The 16,967-nt window shown below is 44.0% G+C and overlaps 1 protein-coding gene across 1 annotated transcript in view; it reads right to left on the reverse strand.

Annotated features, from left to right (window-relative positions):
* The window catches only part of LOC145344060 (anoctamin-9-like), a 188,680-nt gene that overhangs the window by 126,012 nt on the left and 45,701 nt on the right, over window positions 1–16,967 (reverse strand). Inside the window, exons 11-12 of the mRNA XM_080190832.1 lie at window positions 12,664–12,798; window positions 10,716–10,812 (exon numbers count right to left, since the gene is read on the reverse strand). Of these exons, the coding sequence (XP_080046958.1) occupies window positions 10,716–10,812; window positions 12,664–12,798 (232 nt within the window). The remainder of the gene's footprint in view (window positions 1–10,715; window positions 10,813–12,663; window positions 12,799–16,967) is intronic.

The raw sequence follows: 16,967 nt of genomic DNA on the forward strand, positions 1-16,967 counted from the left end.
TTGGTCCAGCCAGTAACGCCACATTCTGTGACAGAATAAAGAAGATCTGCTGGACCATCTGTCAAGCATTCAGCCGACCAGCAGTGTCTTTACTGCTGGAAATGAGGGAGCTGCATAAGTTTGTATTCTGCTAGCTTCAATAGAAACAAGTACAGAGTATGAACAATCATGACCTAAGCACCCAAGTTGGCAGCAATCTCATTTTTAGACTAAAATCTCCAATGACAAACCCACTAAAATTCTGTGGACAACTGTATGAAGTGAATGGTGAAAGACATTCCTTTCCACTCACATCAAAATCATGGCCATTCAGACGTTTAAGAGAAGAAATGGGGAGATAATTGATGAACTAACAGAGATCAAAAAGTCCCTAACCCATTGTTTCTAGCATAGTAAAAGAAATTGAAGGCAATTTAGCAAAGGCACTATAACATGCATGTAAAAATTCACTTGAAAAGGGAGGCATGTCTGGTGGACAGTAAGTGATACTCCTCTATTTCAAAAGGGAAAGAGAAAAAGCCCAGGAAACTACAGATCAATTACACAATTGTCAGTGGAAGGAAAGATAACATAATCTTTACTCAAAGATGTAATGGGAAACACTTTGGCAGAATCGTTTGGTCTATTCAGTGGCCCTGTACCCAGCTGCAAAGTCAGGGGTGAGCCCACAACTGCAGTGCCAGAAAGGTCTCGTGGATTTATTTGCCTGTTAATTGTCTCAGGTTGGACTTCTACCATCTAGCAGTAGTCTGCCAACTCTCCAGAAGCAACTGCAACACTGAGAGCAGTGGCTATTTCTGAGAGTGTAGTCAGTCCTCAATGAAAAACTGTCACCAGAAGCTAGATACTGAGCTAAATCAGGTAGTTATGTTAGGATCAGGAACCATAACGGGTGGTGGTAGGAGTTGGGGTTGGTAGGCTGGCAATCACTGTTGAGGGGCTTCTCCTGGGCACAAAGTGCCTGAACAGGAACAACTATCTCCTTGCTCCCTAATTAAGCCACCAAGGTTTATCAGTGTTTCACCTGACCCAAGGACAAACCCAAAAGATACCTGATAAAATTCCAGTGGAAACGTGTAGGTCATGGGTACGTAATTGCCCCTCATCATGCCAGCTAATTTTATTGCCCCCATTCCACCTGCTACCTCACTCCCATGGAAGGGGAGGTGAGGGTGAAAACCTTGGTCCAAGAAGTGAAAATATAATGAACAGTGGTGAGTGTAGATTTTAAAAAGATGTTGCTTGACCAACTTAGTTGAACTATGTGAAGTAACAGAAAGTGCGGATAAGTCGAATGCAATAGATGTAATACAGTTGGATTTTCAAAATGGTCTCAGTAAAGTAATGCATAGCAGACTCACGATAAAGATCACAACATGATCAGAATATTTGCAGTCACTAAACAGCAAGCTAACTGTGAAACAGAAAACAAGGTTAGACTGTAAGGTTGCTACTCAGACTGGCAAGGGGCAGGAAGTGGTGCACCACAAAAATAAGTGCTGGGACCAATTGTTGTCACAATCTGCATTAATGATTTGAACTTGAGAATCAGACAACATCATATTAGTGGTTAATTAAGACAAAAGAAACTATGAGACACAATACTTAACCTGATCTCCTCATTGGAATGTTTCTAATTTGTGTATTTTGACATGCTCGTCTTAAATGTTTGCCATTGAATCTCTATCCAAGTATCCCTCTAATTTACCAGTTCATTTTACTAGCTCTGCTATCATGCCCTCATAATTGTCCTTACTTAAGTTCAAAATACCAGTCTCAGGCTCATTCCTCACTCCCTCAAACTGAATGTAAAATTCAAGCATATTATGATCACTGTTACCTTGGTATAACTTAATTATGAGGTCATTGACTAATCCTATCTTTTTGCACAATACAAGGTCTAGTGTAGCCTGTTTTGTAGTTGACTCCAGAATGTATTGTTAAAGAAGGAATGTAGGAGAAGGGATAACCAGCCGTGGTTATCGAAGGAAATAAAGGAGAGTATTAAATTAAAAGCCGATGCGTTCAGAGTGGCTAAAAGTAGTGGGCAATTAGAAGATTGGGAGAGGTTTAAAAATCAACAAAGACTGACTAAGAAGTTGATAAAGAAAGGAAGGATAGACTATGAGGCTAAACTAGCACTAAATATAAAAAAGGACAGTAAGAGTTTTTACAAATAAAGAAGAGGAGGCTGGCTAGAGTGAATGTTGGACCCTTAGAGGACGAGAGGGGGGATTTAGTGGTGAGAGATGAGGAAATGGCGGAGGCCTTAAATAAGTTTTTGCCTCGGTCTTCACGGAGGAGGACGTGAATAGTTTGCCGGATGTTAAAGATAGAAGGATGGTAGGAGTTGAAGGCCTGAATGCGATTACTGTCACTAGAGAGGTAGTGCTTGATAGACTAATCGGACTGATGGTGGACAAGTCCCCAGGACCGGATGGAATGCATCCCAGGGTTCTGAAGGAAATGGCAGAGGTAATAGTAGATGCCTTAGTGATTATTTACCAAACTTCGCTGGATTCCGGGGAAGTGCCGGAAGATTGGAAAATGGCTAATGTTACGCTGCTGTTCAAAAAAGGTAGCAGGCAAAAGGTAGGGAATTATAGGCCGGTTGGTTTAACATCTGTAGTTGGAAAAATGCTTGAATCCGTCATCAAAGAAGAAATAGCGAGGCACCTAGAAAAGAATGGTTTGATAGAGCAGATGCAGCACGGATTCGTTAAGGGGAAGTCATGTTTGACAAATTTATTGGATTTTTATGAGGATGTGACTAGTGCGGTAGAGAGGGGAACCGGTGGATGTGGTGTTTCTCGATTTTCAAAAGGCATTTGATAAGGTGCCGCACAAAAGGTTACTTCAGAAGGTTAGGGGGCATGGAGTTGGGGGTAAGGTGTTAGCGTGGATAGAGGATTGGTTGTCTAATAGGAGGCAGAGAGTTGGTACCAATGGGTGCTATTCTGATTGGCAGTTGGTGACTAGTGGAGTGCCGCAGGGATCGGTGCTAGGGCCTCAGCTATTTACCATTTATGTAGATGATCTGGAGGAGTGGGCTGAGTGTAGGGTAACGAAATTTGCTGATGACACAAAGATGAGTGGAAAAGCAAATTGTGTAGAAAGTCTGCAGCGGGATCTGGATAGGCTGAGCGAGTGGGCGAGGACCTGGCAGATGGAGTACAATGTTAGCAAGTGTGAGGTTATCCACTTTGGCAGGAATAATAGTAGGAGGGATTACTATTTAAAGGGCAAAAAGCTGCAGCATGCTACAGTGCGGAGGGACCTGGGGGTCCTTGTGCATGAATCGCAAAAACCCAGTCTGCAGGTGCAGCAGGTGATCAAGAAGGCGAATGGGATGCTGGCCTTTATAGCGAGGGGGATAGAATATAAAAGGAGGGAGGTCTTGCTGCAACTGTACAGGGCACTGGTGAGGCCGCAGCTGGGGTACTGTGTGCAGTTTTGGTCGCCATACTTGCGCAAGGGTATTTTGGCCTTGAAGGGAGTGCAGAGGTTCACTAGGCTGATACCGGAGATGAGGGGGTTAGACTATGAAGAGGGACTGAATAGACTGGGTCTGTACTTGTTGGAGTTTAGAAGGACGAGGGGGGATCTTATAGAGACATACAAGATAATGAAAGGGATGGATAGGGTGGAGGTAGAGAGATTCTTCCCGCTCAGAAAGGACGGCAGGACTTGAGGACACAGTCTCAAGATAAGGGGGGGAGCAGTTTAGATCGGAGTTGAGGACGAACTTCTTCACTCAAAAGGGTGGTGAATCTCTGGAATTCTCTGCCTGTTAAGTGGTGGAGGCTACCTCACTAAATATATTTAAGTCACAGGTAGATAGGTTTTTGACAGACAAGGGAATTAAGGGTTATGGGGAGAAAGCAGGAAAATGGAACTGATCCACTTCAGATCAGCCATGATCTTACTGAATGGCGGGGCAGGCTCAAAGGGCTAGATGGCCTACTCCTGCTCCTATTTCTTATGTTCTTTTGTTCTTATGTTCTAAAAACTATCTTGAAAACATTCTATTAACTCCTTATCTAGGTGACATTTGCATGTCCGATTTTCCAGTCCAAATTAAAATCACCCAAGATTATCATCCTACCTTTCTGGCAAGCTCCCACTATCTCTTCCTTTATGCTCTATCGGGCACGTGGTTGCTGTTAGGGTACCTTTTCACCACTCCTGCAAATGACATTTTGCCTTTATTATTTCAGATCTCTACCCAAACTGTCTCTATATCCTGCTTTCCTGAATTTAGGTTACCTCCCTAATGTGTGAATACCATCATGAACAGAACCACCATTGCACCTTATCCTAGCTTCCTTATCAGTCTGAAAGACATGCTGGTTAGCAGCAGCACCATGCTAAATTTGCCTTCAGTGTATTCAAACAAGCAACCTGGGGATTTTCACAGTAACTTCATTGCAGCGACACTAATAAATAATCTTCAAACTTTACCCTTCCATATTCAGTTCCTAATCTATGTCATTCTTCAGCCATATTTCTGTAATGGTTTTTGGTTCATAATTATTTTTATTTGCACAATCAGTTCAGCTGTTTTGTTTCGAACGTTACATGCATCCAAATAGTCGAAAAAGAATAAAACTTCTGTACAATCTAGCCTTAACTGCTAATTTCCTTTTAGGTTTGGGCTCTATCCCTTTCTATTACATCAGTTCATCACTTCTTGTATTAATACTTCGCAGTCTTGTCTTGTTTCAGCTCTTTGATCTACCACATCTTCCCCTCTCCACTTCCCTAGTTCTGCAACTTGTTAGAATGCTAGCCCCAGCATGGTGAAGATCATCCAAGATAAAGTTCCAGTTTCCCAGCACAGGTGTCCGTGCCACGTGAATCAGAACAAACTTCTCCCACACCAATCTTTGAGCCATGCATTTGATTCTCTAATTTTGATTGCTGTATGCCAATTTTCAGATAATAGACCAGAGATTATTACTTTGAGGTTCTGCTCTTAAATTTGGTGCCTAACTCCTCATCCTATGCAGAACTTCTTTCCTCATCCTGCCTACACGGACCATGATGAGTGGATCATCCCCCTCCCATAATAATCCCTTAGCAGATCCCTTAGCAGATAATTTGCCGGGTGTTAGCAATGGAAAGATGGTAGGAGTGGAGGGCCTGAATGACATTATTGTTACTAGAGAGGCGGTTCTCGACAGACTGGCGGGACTGATTGTGGACAAGTCCCCAGGACCGGATGGAATGCATCCAAGGGTTCTGAAAGAAATGGCGGAGGTGATAGTGGATGCCTTGGTGATTATTTTCCAAACCTCGCTGGATTCTGGGGAAGTGCCGGAAGATTGGAAAACGGCTAATGTTACGCCGTTGTTTAAGAAGGGTGCCAGGCAAAAGGTGGGGAATTACAGGCCGGTTAGTTTAACGTCTGTTATAGGTAAAATGTTAGAATACGTGATCAAGGAGAAAATAGCGAGGCATCTTGAGGAGAATTGTTTGGTAGAGCAGATGCAGCACGGTTTCGTTAAGGGGAAGTCATGTCTCACGAATTTATTGGAGTTCTATGAGGATGTGTCTAGGGCGGTGGATAGAGGAGAGCCGGTGGATGTGGTGTTTCTTGATTTTCAGAAGGCGTTTGACAAGGTGCCTCACAAGAGGTTATTACAGAAGGTCAGGGGGCATGGAGTTGGGGGTAGGGTGTTAGCATGGATAGAGGATTGGTTGTCAAATAGGAGGCAGAGAGTGGGGGTCAGTGGGTGCTATTCAGATTGGCGATTGGTGACTAGTGGAGTGCCCCAGGGGTTGGTGCTGGGGCCTCAGCTATTTACCATTTATATAGATGATCTGGAGGACGGAACCGAGTGTATGGTGTCGAAATTTGCTGATGACACCAAGATTGGTGGAACGGCAAATTGCGCGGAGGGTGTAGAGAGTCTGCAGAAGGATCTAGATAGGCTGGGCGAATGGGCCAGGAACTGGCAAATGGAATTTAATGTTGGCAAATGTGAGGTTGTCCACTTTGGTAGGAATAATGGTAGGAAGGATTATTACTTACGTGGCGAAAAACTGCAGCATGTGACGGTGCAGAGGGACCTCGGGGTCCTTGTGCATGAGTCGCAAAAACCCAGCTTGCAGGTGCAGCAGGTGGTCAGGAAGGGGAATGGGATGCTGGCCTTCATAGCGAGGGGGATTGAATATAAAAGTAGGGAGGTCTTGCTGCAGCTGTATAGGGCACTGGTGAGGCCGCAGCTGGAGTACTGTGTGCAGTTTTGGTCGCCGCACTTACGCAAGGATATTTTGGCCTTGGAGGGAGTGCAGAGGAGGTTTACTAGGCTGATTCCGGAGTTAAGGGGGTTGAACTATGAGGAGAGGCTGAATAAACTAGGCTTGTACTCGTTAGAGTTTAGAAGAATGAGGGGAGATCTCATTGAGGCGTATAAGATGTTGAATGGGATGGATAGGATAGAGGTGGAGAGGCTCTTCCCGCTCAGAAAGGACAGTAGGACTAGAGGGTACAGTCTCAAGATAAAGGGGGGGCAGTTTAGAACGGAGTTGAGGAGGAACTTCTTCACTCAAAGGGTGGTGAATCTCTGGAATTCTCTGCCCATTGAAGTGGGGGAGGCTGCCTCGCTCAATATTTTTAAGACGCGGGTTGATAGGTTTTTGATAGGCAAGGGGATTAAGGGTTATGGGGAGAGGGCGAGAATGTGGAACTGAGCCACGACAGATCAGCCATGATCTTATTGAATAGAGGGGCAGGCTCGAGGGGCTAGATGGCCTACTCCTGCTTCTATTTCTTATGTTCTTATGTTTTTATGTTACAAACCCTGGTACCAAGAAGCCAACATAGTCTTGTGGATTCTTGTTCGCAACTGAAAAGAACAACGTTAATTCCACTCATTATACTTAGTCCTTAGTACTGCTGCATTCCTTTTTGCTCTCCCCACTTGAATGGATTCCTGCATGATGGTATCATGATCAGTTAGATCATCCACCCTGAAGCCCCCACTCTTATGTGAACAAGCAGAAATAACAGCAAAACTTCTTGCAGGATGGTTCCTTGATCCTACAGACCAAGATCAGTGAACTTCTTCAGTAGACATTGACCTCCAGATCTGTGGACCGTGGCTGCTAAATATCAATCCCTCAAGCTTTGTTGCCAGACAGGAGTTTGATACATTGTTACTAAGTGTGGAAGGATGATGGCAACCTTATGGTTGCTTGTTCATTGTTGGATGAAGGCTGATTGAGGATCTGTTTGAAGTTCTTTGCCCAATTTTATAGAATTTGGGCTTTTACCGTGATTAACACTGAACTGAGGATTAGTAACAAACAAATGGACTAGCATCTGCAGATAGATTTTAGACCATTGTAGAACCTTTTCCAGTCTTGGTGCTCTGCATGTCACCAAAAGTCACATGCTTTCTGATTCAGGCAAGTTTTCTATAAATTTACGTTAGAGAGTCCTGTGGATATTTTGGTAGGCATCTCGCTTGGATAGTGATGAGCATGCAAACAGGTTAATTAGGAGTAAGCCACTCTGCCATGTGTGATGATACTGTACCTTTAAGAAATGTATTTGTGTCATGTTTCTTGTGAAGGGACTCTTTTAGATTTCAATTCTGATTAAGGTGCCGAGTGTCTGCAACTGGCAACTCACATGCTGGTAATGCAGAATAATTGCTCATAATTATTGGACTGCTTGTCTTAATCTGAGTTAATGCAATTTTGTTATTTTTTTTGGACCGTCCCCTGAGGTTTCAAAGTAGGCTTTAATTAGGTTGATTGACAAGAAGTCAGGGTCATGTGAATGGGTGGAGCTAAGCTGATAGTGAGAAAAAGCAGGCAGTTACATTTTGAATTTGTACAGAGCAACAGCTCTTCTCTCTCTCTCTCTCTCTGGAAATTGAAGTCTAGGACCTACTAGAAAAGGGGTAGCTCTCTTCAGAGGTCTGCAAAAGGCAAGAGATCTTTTCTCCCTCTCTCTCTTGGATTCTGCTGTGTGAAGATAGGTCTCTGTCTCTCTCTGGAGAACTGATGTTTGTGAACACAGGTGTATCTCTGTATCACTGTCCAGAGTAAAAAGTCTGACAACACCAGGTTTCAGTCCAACTGATTTATTTGATAGTAAACTCACTAGCTTTCGGGTTAGCCCCTTCGTCAGGTGAAAGGGGCTAACCCGAAAGCTAGTGAGTTTACTATCAAATAAATCGGTTGGACTGAAACCTGGTGTTGTCAGACTTTTTACCGTGTTTACCCCAGTCCAACGCTGGCAGATCCACATCATCATTGTCCTGATTCAGATATTAAATGGCTAGAAGACTAGCAACTCACGTAAGCTTGTGTGGTGTTTTGCTAACTGATTCTGAAGAGGAGGTTACGTCTATGAGGATATTGTTTAAACTGGAACCAATGGAGATAGCTAACAGTTGAGAATTATATCTTGTCATGTTTAAGTATTTCAATTGATAAAAGTTACACTGATTACTTTTGTTACATCTTAACTGTATTGTTAAATAAAATTTGTTTTTAAAGCTTCCCAGCGGATCAATAAAATCACATCTGGAGCAAAACACCTTACACTCACATTAATGCCAAAATCAAAAATAGTTGAGGACTATATTAACTTTATAACATACCTTGCAGTTTCTAATCTGGTCCCTAACATGTTCAATAAGATGACGGCTGATCTGATTGTAACCTTGACTCCACATTTCTGCCTATGCTGGCTAACGTATCTGCCCTCCTCCCCTTGCTTATTAAGAATCTAACTACATCTTCCTTTCAAAGAATTAACCACAACAACCACCTTTTGAGGACTATGGTTCCAAAGACCCACAGCTTTTTGAGAGAAAAGAATCCTGATTTCTGTCTCAAGAAGCTGACTTTTAAACAGTGGTCTTTAGACTCACCCACAAGAGGAAATATCCTGTCCACAATCACCCTGTCAAGATCCCTCAGGATCTTATATGTTTCAATCAAGTCGTTTCTTACACCACAAAATGCAAGCAGATACAAACTAGTCTGCCCAACCTTTCCCCATAAGAAAACCTGTCCATTCCAGGTATTAGTCTAGCAAACCTTTTCTGAATTGCTTCCAATGCACTTACATCCTTCTGAAGGCCACAGTAGTCAAGATGTGATCCAATACCCTGTATAACCGAAGCATCACCTCACCAGTTTTTATTCCCTTCACAATAAACAATAACATTCTTTAACTTTTCTAACTATTTGCTGTAGCAACATATCGCCTCTTGTGACTCATGCGTTACGACCCCCAAATCTCTCTGCATCTCAAAGCGTTGCAATCTCTCACTATTTAGGTATTATGCTGCCTTTTTAATTCTTCCTGTGAAAATTTCACATTTTCTCACATTATATTCCATTTGCCAGATCTTTGCCCACTCTCTTAACCTATCTATATCCCTTTGTAGCCTCCTTATGCCCTCTTCACAATTTATCTTTCTACCTATCTTGATGACTTGGCATTGGGGTAAACCCTGTAGAGGCAATGATTTTCCTCCAGTAGTTTCGACAGCTTATTTGATGGTTTACATCAAACCAAATCTTGATGCTAATGAGAGATTGGGGCAAGGGTCTAGAGCAGTGGAGTTCACTATATTCCTGAAATTTGCCCAATCATTCTCAATGAGTGTCCATTTTTGCTGTAGAGAGCCTCCAGAGTTACTTTGAAACAGATTCCTTTATTACTGCCTGTTTGAGCCCTGAAATGTTGAGATGCTTCTGGACCATGAGGCCTCTAGGCATCTAGGGGAATAGATCTTGATGTTTAACATTGATTATACAGCAGTCAGTACAGATGGAAAAGGGGATACAATATTGAAGATCTAAGTTGCAACAATATTCAGTAAATAAGCATTCATGTTGCTGAAACAACATAAATCTTTGTATCACAACTACCAGGCAGACCCTTTAATAAAGAAGGCTCAATCATGGTGAATGGATCAACCATGGAACACTATATTAAAGTGGGTGTTGAACACCTGTGGTATTGTGAATGCACTATGGATGTTGTGTTTCAACGCCTACTTCACACAAACTCATCAATCTTACACAATAGCTGCTAAACTATATGTACGTTTAATTTATTTGAAAATACTGTATATGATGGTTCAGCAGGCAAATCTACTTTATGGATTCAGCAAGTAATACTTATAAAGACAATACAGCTGCAGTTTCTATGCACACACGTGCACACACAAGCTGCTGGTTGCTTTTTGGTTACTTGTTCATTTGCATATTCCCTTAATGTGATGACATAACAATGGGGCCATCAGATTATTATATAATTTTCAGCCACAATGAGTTTAGCAATGCTAAGAACCTCAGCACCCCAGCAGATTATGCTGCACTATACCTACATTTTCTAATTTTCAATTTCCAGAAAAGCAACTGATACAAAACCATAGAAGTGTTTAAGTGGCTTTGCTATGATGTTAAAACATTTTCACATCTCAGTGCTCAATAATCTGGATAGCCTGTATCTGACATACTATATTATGAAAGCCACACAGTATCATAATGTAAGATTCTTAAAATTTTGCAGCATCATTTTACTTAATTTTTAAGTACTCACAATCCTGATCTTCATCTTAAAAGCAACAAGAAGTAGAATAGATATAAAAACTGATCAACTCTCCCAATGATGGTCTTACAGATGAGATGCTTACAGTTTCTAAAATATCCAGATTCCTCAATCATACATTTTACTGTACCTTTGCATAGACACATGTATCGGAGAGCCTCCAGAATGGACACATCTGATCACACGTCGGACACATGATTATTGTGTGGGCACTGCAGATTTCCTTACTGAAGATTCATGAGGGAGAAAACAACTGGTTAAAGCATTGCATTGAACTTCCAAGGAAGTATTTTGTAAAAATCGGAATTGCTCAGACATTAGGGCCAACTCAGATGGCCCTAATGTCTCAGATGGTAGCTGAGTGATTAGCACCACTACATCACAAGCCATAGACTGGGTTCAATTCCAGCCTTGGGCATTTGTCTATGTGCAGTTTGCAAGTTCTGCCTTGTCTGCATGGGTTTTCTCCGGGTGCTCTGCTCCCCCACCACCATCCCAAGTCCATGGGTGTGCTGTAGATGGACTGGCCACAGTAAATTGCTCCATAGTGTCCAAAGATCTGTGGATTATCTGTAGTAATATGTGGGGTTATTGGGTGGGCCTGGGTGGGACGTTCTTTTGGAGAGTTGGTGTAGACTCGATAGGCTGAATAGCCTCCTTCGGCAGTGTAGGAATTCTATGAAATCCCAAGTCACAGATGCTTGAAACATAGAAAATACAAAATTAGGCAGTCCATTTGTCAGAACTTGCTTTTGTTAATACTAACAGTCCATATCAGCTTCCTCAATTCTATTTATCTCACCCAATCATCATACAATTTGATGATTTTTTTTGGCGGGGTGCAGAGAGAGCCTGTGGGGGAGATTTTATCATTTTTTTCCTAAATGCTGGGTGGGCTTGAAACTGGGAGAGTTTCAGATCTGTCTTTTGTGCACGTTTTCAGGCCCCCCCTCACCACCCCCATAAGCACTCAGCCTGCAAAACTTTGAGCAACTTTGTTCGTCGCTGCAGAAGCCTGTGGGCAGAGCTTAACGTGCCCAAACATGCAGAGGGAGATGATGTGCATGTGCAGGCTTCTGATGCTGCACATACACATTAGCAGTAGCAGGGATCTGACAGAAAAGAGAAAGCTGTCAGGCCCCTGTTAATACAGGTTGCCTGAAGCAGCTCCCCCCACCCTGCAATTGGAGGGGCTCATGGCCCAAGGTAGCCCCCGCTGTCCCCTCCCTGCCAACTATACTGATCGCAGACACCCCCTCCCTCACCAATCGTGGACCCGCCAACCTCCCCGCAATGATTGCTACAGAATGGCAGCAGGCCCCCTCTCCCTCCCTCCACCCCACTAATCCTGCAGAATGGCAGCAGGCCCTCTCTTGCTCACTCCTCCATCGACCCCTGCATAATTGCAACAGGCCCCATCTCCTTCCCTCCATCCACCAATCCCTGTAGGGTGGCACAAGACCCCCCTCCCCCATTAGCCCTGTCCCCACTGGCCCCATCCTCACTGGCCTCATCCCCATTATCCACTCCCCCATTAGCCGTGCCCATATTGGCCCCACCCCACTAGCCCCTCCCCATTAGCTCCGCCCCTGGCACTGCCCAGTAGGCCTTGCCCAGGTGCCACGGTGCCATTGCCAGTCTAGCACTGCCCAAGGGGCACCCCCCCCTTGCCCTTGGCCTTCCCAGGGGGCCTCAGTAGCCTCCAGTTCTACCGACAAGGCCAAGTCGATTGCTCACTATTCATGGGGAACATGTCTATGCCTCGCCGGCGAGAACATTTCCTGGCAAAGGGCGAGCCCGGACAACGGAGCTCACTAAACAGATGTAAAACAGCATTAAAATAAATTTACATACATTAACCTGCCTCTCGCCCATTTCTGGAAAAAAGTTGACCACAATGGAAATCCACCGCTCGTAAAATGGAGCTGGTCATTAAAACTGGCCCCAATTGCACTAAGCATTCTATGTCCCACTTTACCACCACGTTACACCCATTTTCAAATCACCCACAGAATCTCTTATTTGCTATGGGCTCTAATGGAAATATTCCATTAAACTATAAAGAAAACATACAATACCTTACTTGGCCTTGTCCAAAGTAAATCATTCCATATAAAAAGACCAAGACTCCACATATAGCTGCAGGAATCAGCATGGTGATGTACCAACCAAGCCATGCAAAATACAAGGCTACACGCTCTCCAAAATACTGTCTACAAATAGAAATAATTGCAAGTTATCAAGATGTACAATATTTTAATCAAATTTTCTCTCAGTATATTTCTAAATGTGTAGAATAAGTTCAACAACTTGCATTTATATTGTACCAGTAACATAGTTAAACATTCCATGGAAAATTACAGGTGTGTTATCAAACAAGAGTTAACACTGAGGTGGATAAAGGGTCATTACAATAGGTGACAAAGTCTTGGACAAAGGACTATGTTTTAAGGTGCAACTTAAAGGAGGTGAAGAGGCAGATCTTAGGGTTTAGATAGTTGAAGGCATGACTGCCAATGGTAAAGCAATTAAAATTGGGCTGCATAAGAGTCCACAATTGGAGGAGTGCAAAAATCCCAAGGCTTGTAGGGATGATGGAAGCTACAGAAAAATAGAGGGATAAAGAGGAAATAGAGGGGTGGCACAGTAGCAGTGGTTAGCACTGCTGCTTCACAGTGCCAGGGACCTGGGTTCAACTCCTGGCTTGGGTCACTGTCTGTGTGGACTTTGCACATGCTCCTCATGTCTGCATGGGTTTCCTCCAGGTGCTCTGGTTTCCTCCCACAGTCCAAAGATGTGCGGGTTAGGTTGATTGGCCATGCTAAAATTACCCCTTAATGTCCTGAGATGTGTAGGTTAGAGGGATTAGCGGGTAAATATGTAGGGATACAGAGGTAGGGCCTGGATGGGATTGTGGTTGGTGCAGACTCAATGGGCCGAATGGCCTCCTCCTGCACTGTAGGATTTCTATGAAAGCCTAGTAGGATTTGAAAATGGGGTTCAGAATTTCAAATCTGAGATAATGCCAAATAGAGATGTTAATTGAAATTTAATTGTGTTAAATTGTTTGCAGTTGATGGGAATTAACTGGAAATGCACTTCTGCTTCTGGTTCCTCATGTGGACTAGTGGTATAAGTCACTGAACTGGTAAACCATAAACTTAGAACAATACTCTAGGGTTCTAGCTCAAATCCCACCATGGTATATTGTCCTGTGGCAGGCGACGGTGCAAAGGGACCTCGGGGTCCTTGTGCATGAGTCACAAAAACCCAGCCTGCAGGTGCAGCAGGTGGTCAGGAAGGGGAATGGGATGCTGGCCTTCATAGCGAGGGGGATTGAATATAAAAGTAGGGAGGTCTTGCTGCAGCTGTATAGGGCATTGGTGAGGCCGCAGCTGGAGTACTGTGTGCAGTTTTGGTCGCTGCACTTACGCAAGGATATTTTGGCCTTGGAGGGAGTGCAGAGGAGGTTTACTAGGCTGATACCGGAGTTGAGGGGGTTGAGCTATGAAGAGAGGCTGAATAAACTAGGCTTGTACTCGTTAGAGTTTAGAAGAATGAGGGGAGATCTCATTGAGACGTATAAGATGATGAATGGGATGGATAGGATAGAGGTGGAGAGACTCTTCCCGCTCAGAAAGGACAGTAGGACTAGGGGGCACAGCCTCAAGATAAAGGGGAGGCGGTTTAGAACGGAGTTGAGGAGGAACTTCTTCACTCAAAGGGTGGTGAATCTCTGGAATTCTCTGCCCATTGAAGTGGTGGAGGCTGCCTCGCTAAGTATTTTTAAGATGTGGGTTGATGGGTTTTTGATAAGCGAGGGGATTAAGGGTTATGGGGAGAGGGCGGGAATGTGGAACTGAGCCACGACAGATCAGCCATGATCTTATTGAATGGCAGGGCAGACTCGAAGGGCTAGATGGCCTACTCCTGCTCCTATTTCTTATGTTCTTATGTTCTTATAGGTGAACCAAAGAATTATAAATAGGAACAGCTGTTCAGCCTGACTACTTGCCTCCCTTCCATGATTATGTCAAAGTCTGGGATGTCTATGGAGAGGGCACATATGGTGTCCAACAGTATGCTTGATTGCATCTATGATCGGTAGGCACCAAGTGAGATGGATAAGGGACTTGAGTTATTTTAATTTAATAAGTTTTCTTTTAAGCTGTCCTGGGTTAGGGCCACAAAGTCATTAATTATGCACAGGGATGTCCAAATCACCTGGCGGAACAGTAGCTGATTTGTTCGTCCGCTGTCAGCTGGTGAGTTCAAATGTTCCAGCGCTATATTTAAACATCAACACACTCACATCACTCTCTCCAGCCCATCAGTCTTCAGGAGATCCTCCAGCATATCAGGAACCAAAAGGCAGGTAGGTTCAAGTAGAAGGAAGCACCTATCTCCATCATCAAGGCCCTCAAGGTCCTTATTTAATGAGTCCTGCCCCAGAGTATGTACTCAAAGAAGCACAATAACCTCATCTCTCCAGCCTGGGAGGCTGTTCCCCAGGAAGTTAGTGGCTGTCACTCACCCTTGGAGCGCCACACAGTACAGAAAGTGGATCAATGATCGAATCCGCTCTGCCAGTTTAAGTCCTCCCTCAGTTCCCTCTACTATCTCTCAGCATGGCATCATGTATTCAAATGGCTACTCTCATTATGGATCTCACATGTCCAAAAATGTGCAGGTTAGGTGGATTAGCCTTGATATATGTGCAGGGTCACAGGGATATGGTGGGTTTGGATGGGGTGCTCTTTTGGAGAATTGGTGCAAATTTGATGGGCTGGGTGGCCTTCTGCACGGTAGGGATTCTATGGTTCAGTCGTAGGAGACACATATCAACATTTACTATCTCAACAAGTCTTTCATAATACTAGCATTCCAACTTCTTGCTGCTCATAGTCTCCTCTCTGTCCTTTCTGGGGAGGGCACATCAGAGGTTGCATTTCAACCAAGCTCTGCCTAAACCCTGTGACATTACTGGCAGGTGGGTCTTGATGTCACCAGGGATGGAGCGCCATGTTACTGGAGAGGTGGGGTGTGACATCAGGACTGGGCGGCACAGAAGCAGAGCACAGGGCCCCCAAAAAATAAGTCTGCCTCTGTCAAAAGGGCCTCTCAGCAATATTGTCCATAAATCCAAAGATAAATTCAACAAACATACTTAACAATATCTACCTATATCTCACTACCAACTCTCTTGACTGCTCCACTGAATTTGTCACACAGCATTATTGACATCCAGCAATGGATGAGCAGAAAGTTTCCGTAACTAAATATTAGGAAAACCAAAGCTACTGAGTGGAATTCTCTCATTTCACCTGCGATGGGTTTGGTCAGAGAATCTAACGGGAGCCAAAAAGATAGAAATCTGCTGGCATAAACTGCAATCCCCCAATAGCAAGTCGGTCACCCCACTGGCTGGTGTTGTGAATATCATTTGCATCACATGTCTAGTTTTGTCTCTATGTAGGCCAACCTTGCATAACATAAACACGAGTGAGCCAAAATCAGAGGAGGACAGCAGAGATTCTCGCCATCAATGAGTTCAAGCAAAACTTGTTGGTGAAGACAGGGATCACTCTTCTGGCAATGCAGAGCTTGATCTCTTTCAACTTCCTACTGCAGATCTCCACGCCATCCCTTCACCAAACTTCGCAATTCCCAGTGAGTGCAACGTACTTTGAATTAGCTTCACCTAATCCATTAAAACCATCATTTTGTACTTTTTACACACCAGCAGATTGTGGCCCGAACCCCTAGAGCAGTCTGATGATGAAGGGACTCAGGAGCTACCTTCACAGCACTCAGGATGTACCGGCCTACATTCAGGACACTCCAAGGGTATGCAGCCGCTCAGAATCCCCTCTGCAAGTGTGCCCGCACCAACTCCAGTAGCGCAAGCTGCCGAGAGTGCATCTGAACCTGAGTAGTAGACCCTTATGAATCTGAGCCCCTTCAGGGCTTGGGCCACCAGTACAGGCACAGGTCTGCCCTGGCAGTGCATCTAGATCAGTGCAGTACTAAAGCAGGTAAGTTTTATACATTGCACTCACATCAAAGTCTCTTGTAAACAGAAGACTGCCTTGTGCACACCACTTTTTATATAGACCAATGTAATTTACTGCTGTTCTGATGTAAATAATATTCATACCACCAGCCAGTGGGGTGACCGACTTGCTATTGGGGGATTGCAGTTTATGCCGGCAGATTTCTGTCTTTTTGGCTCCCACTAGACTCTCCACTCCTGCCCACAACCAAACCGTTGCGGGTGAAATGAAAGAATTCCGCTCAGTAGCTTCAGTTTTCCTAATATTTAGTTACAAAAACTTTCTGCTCATTCATTGCTGGATGTCAATAATGCTGTGACAAATTTGGT

The sequence above is a fragment of the Carcharhinus amblyrhynchos genome, chromosome 6 (genome assembly GCF_965287045.1).
Source record: "Carcharhinus amblyrhynchos chromosome 6, sCarAmb.v2.hapA, whole genome shotgun sequence".
Lineage (NCBI taxonomy): Eukaryota > Metazoa > Chordata > Chondrichthyes > Carcharhiniformes > Carcharhinidae > Carcharhinus > Carcharhinus amblyrhynchos.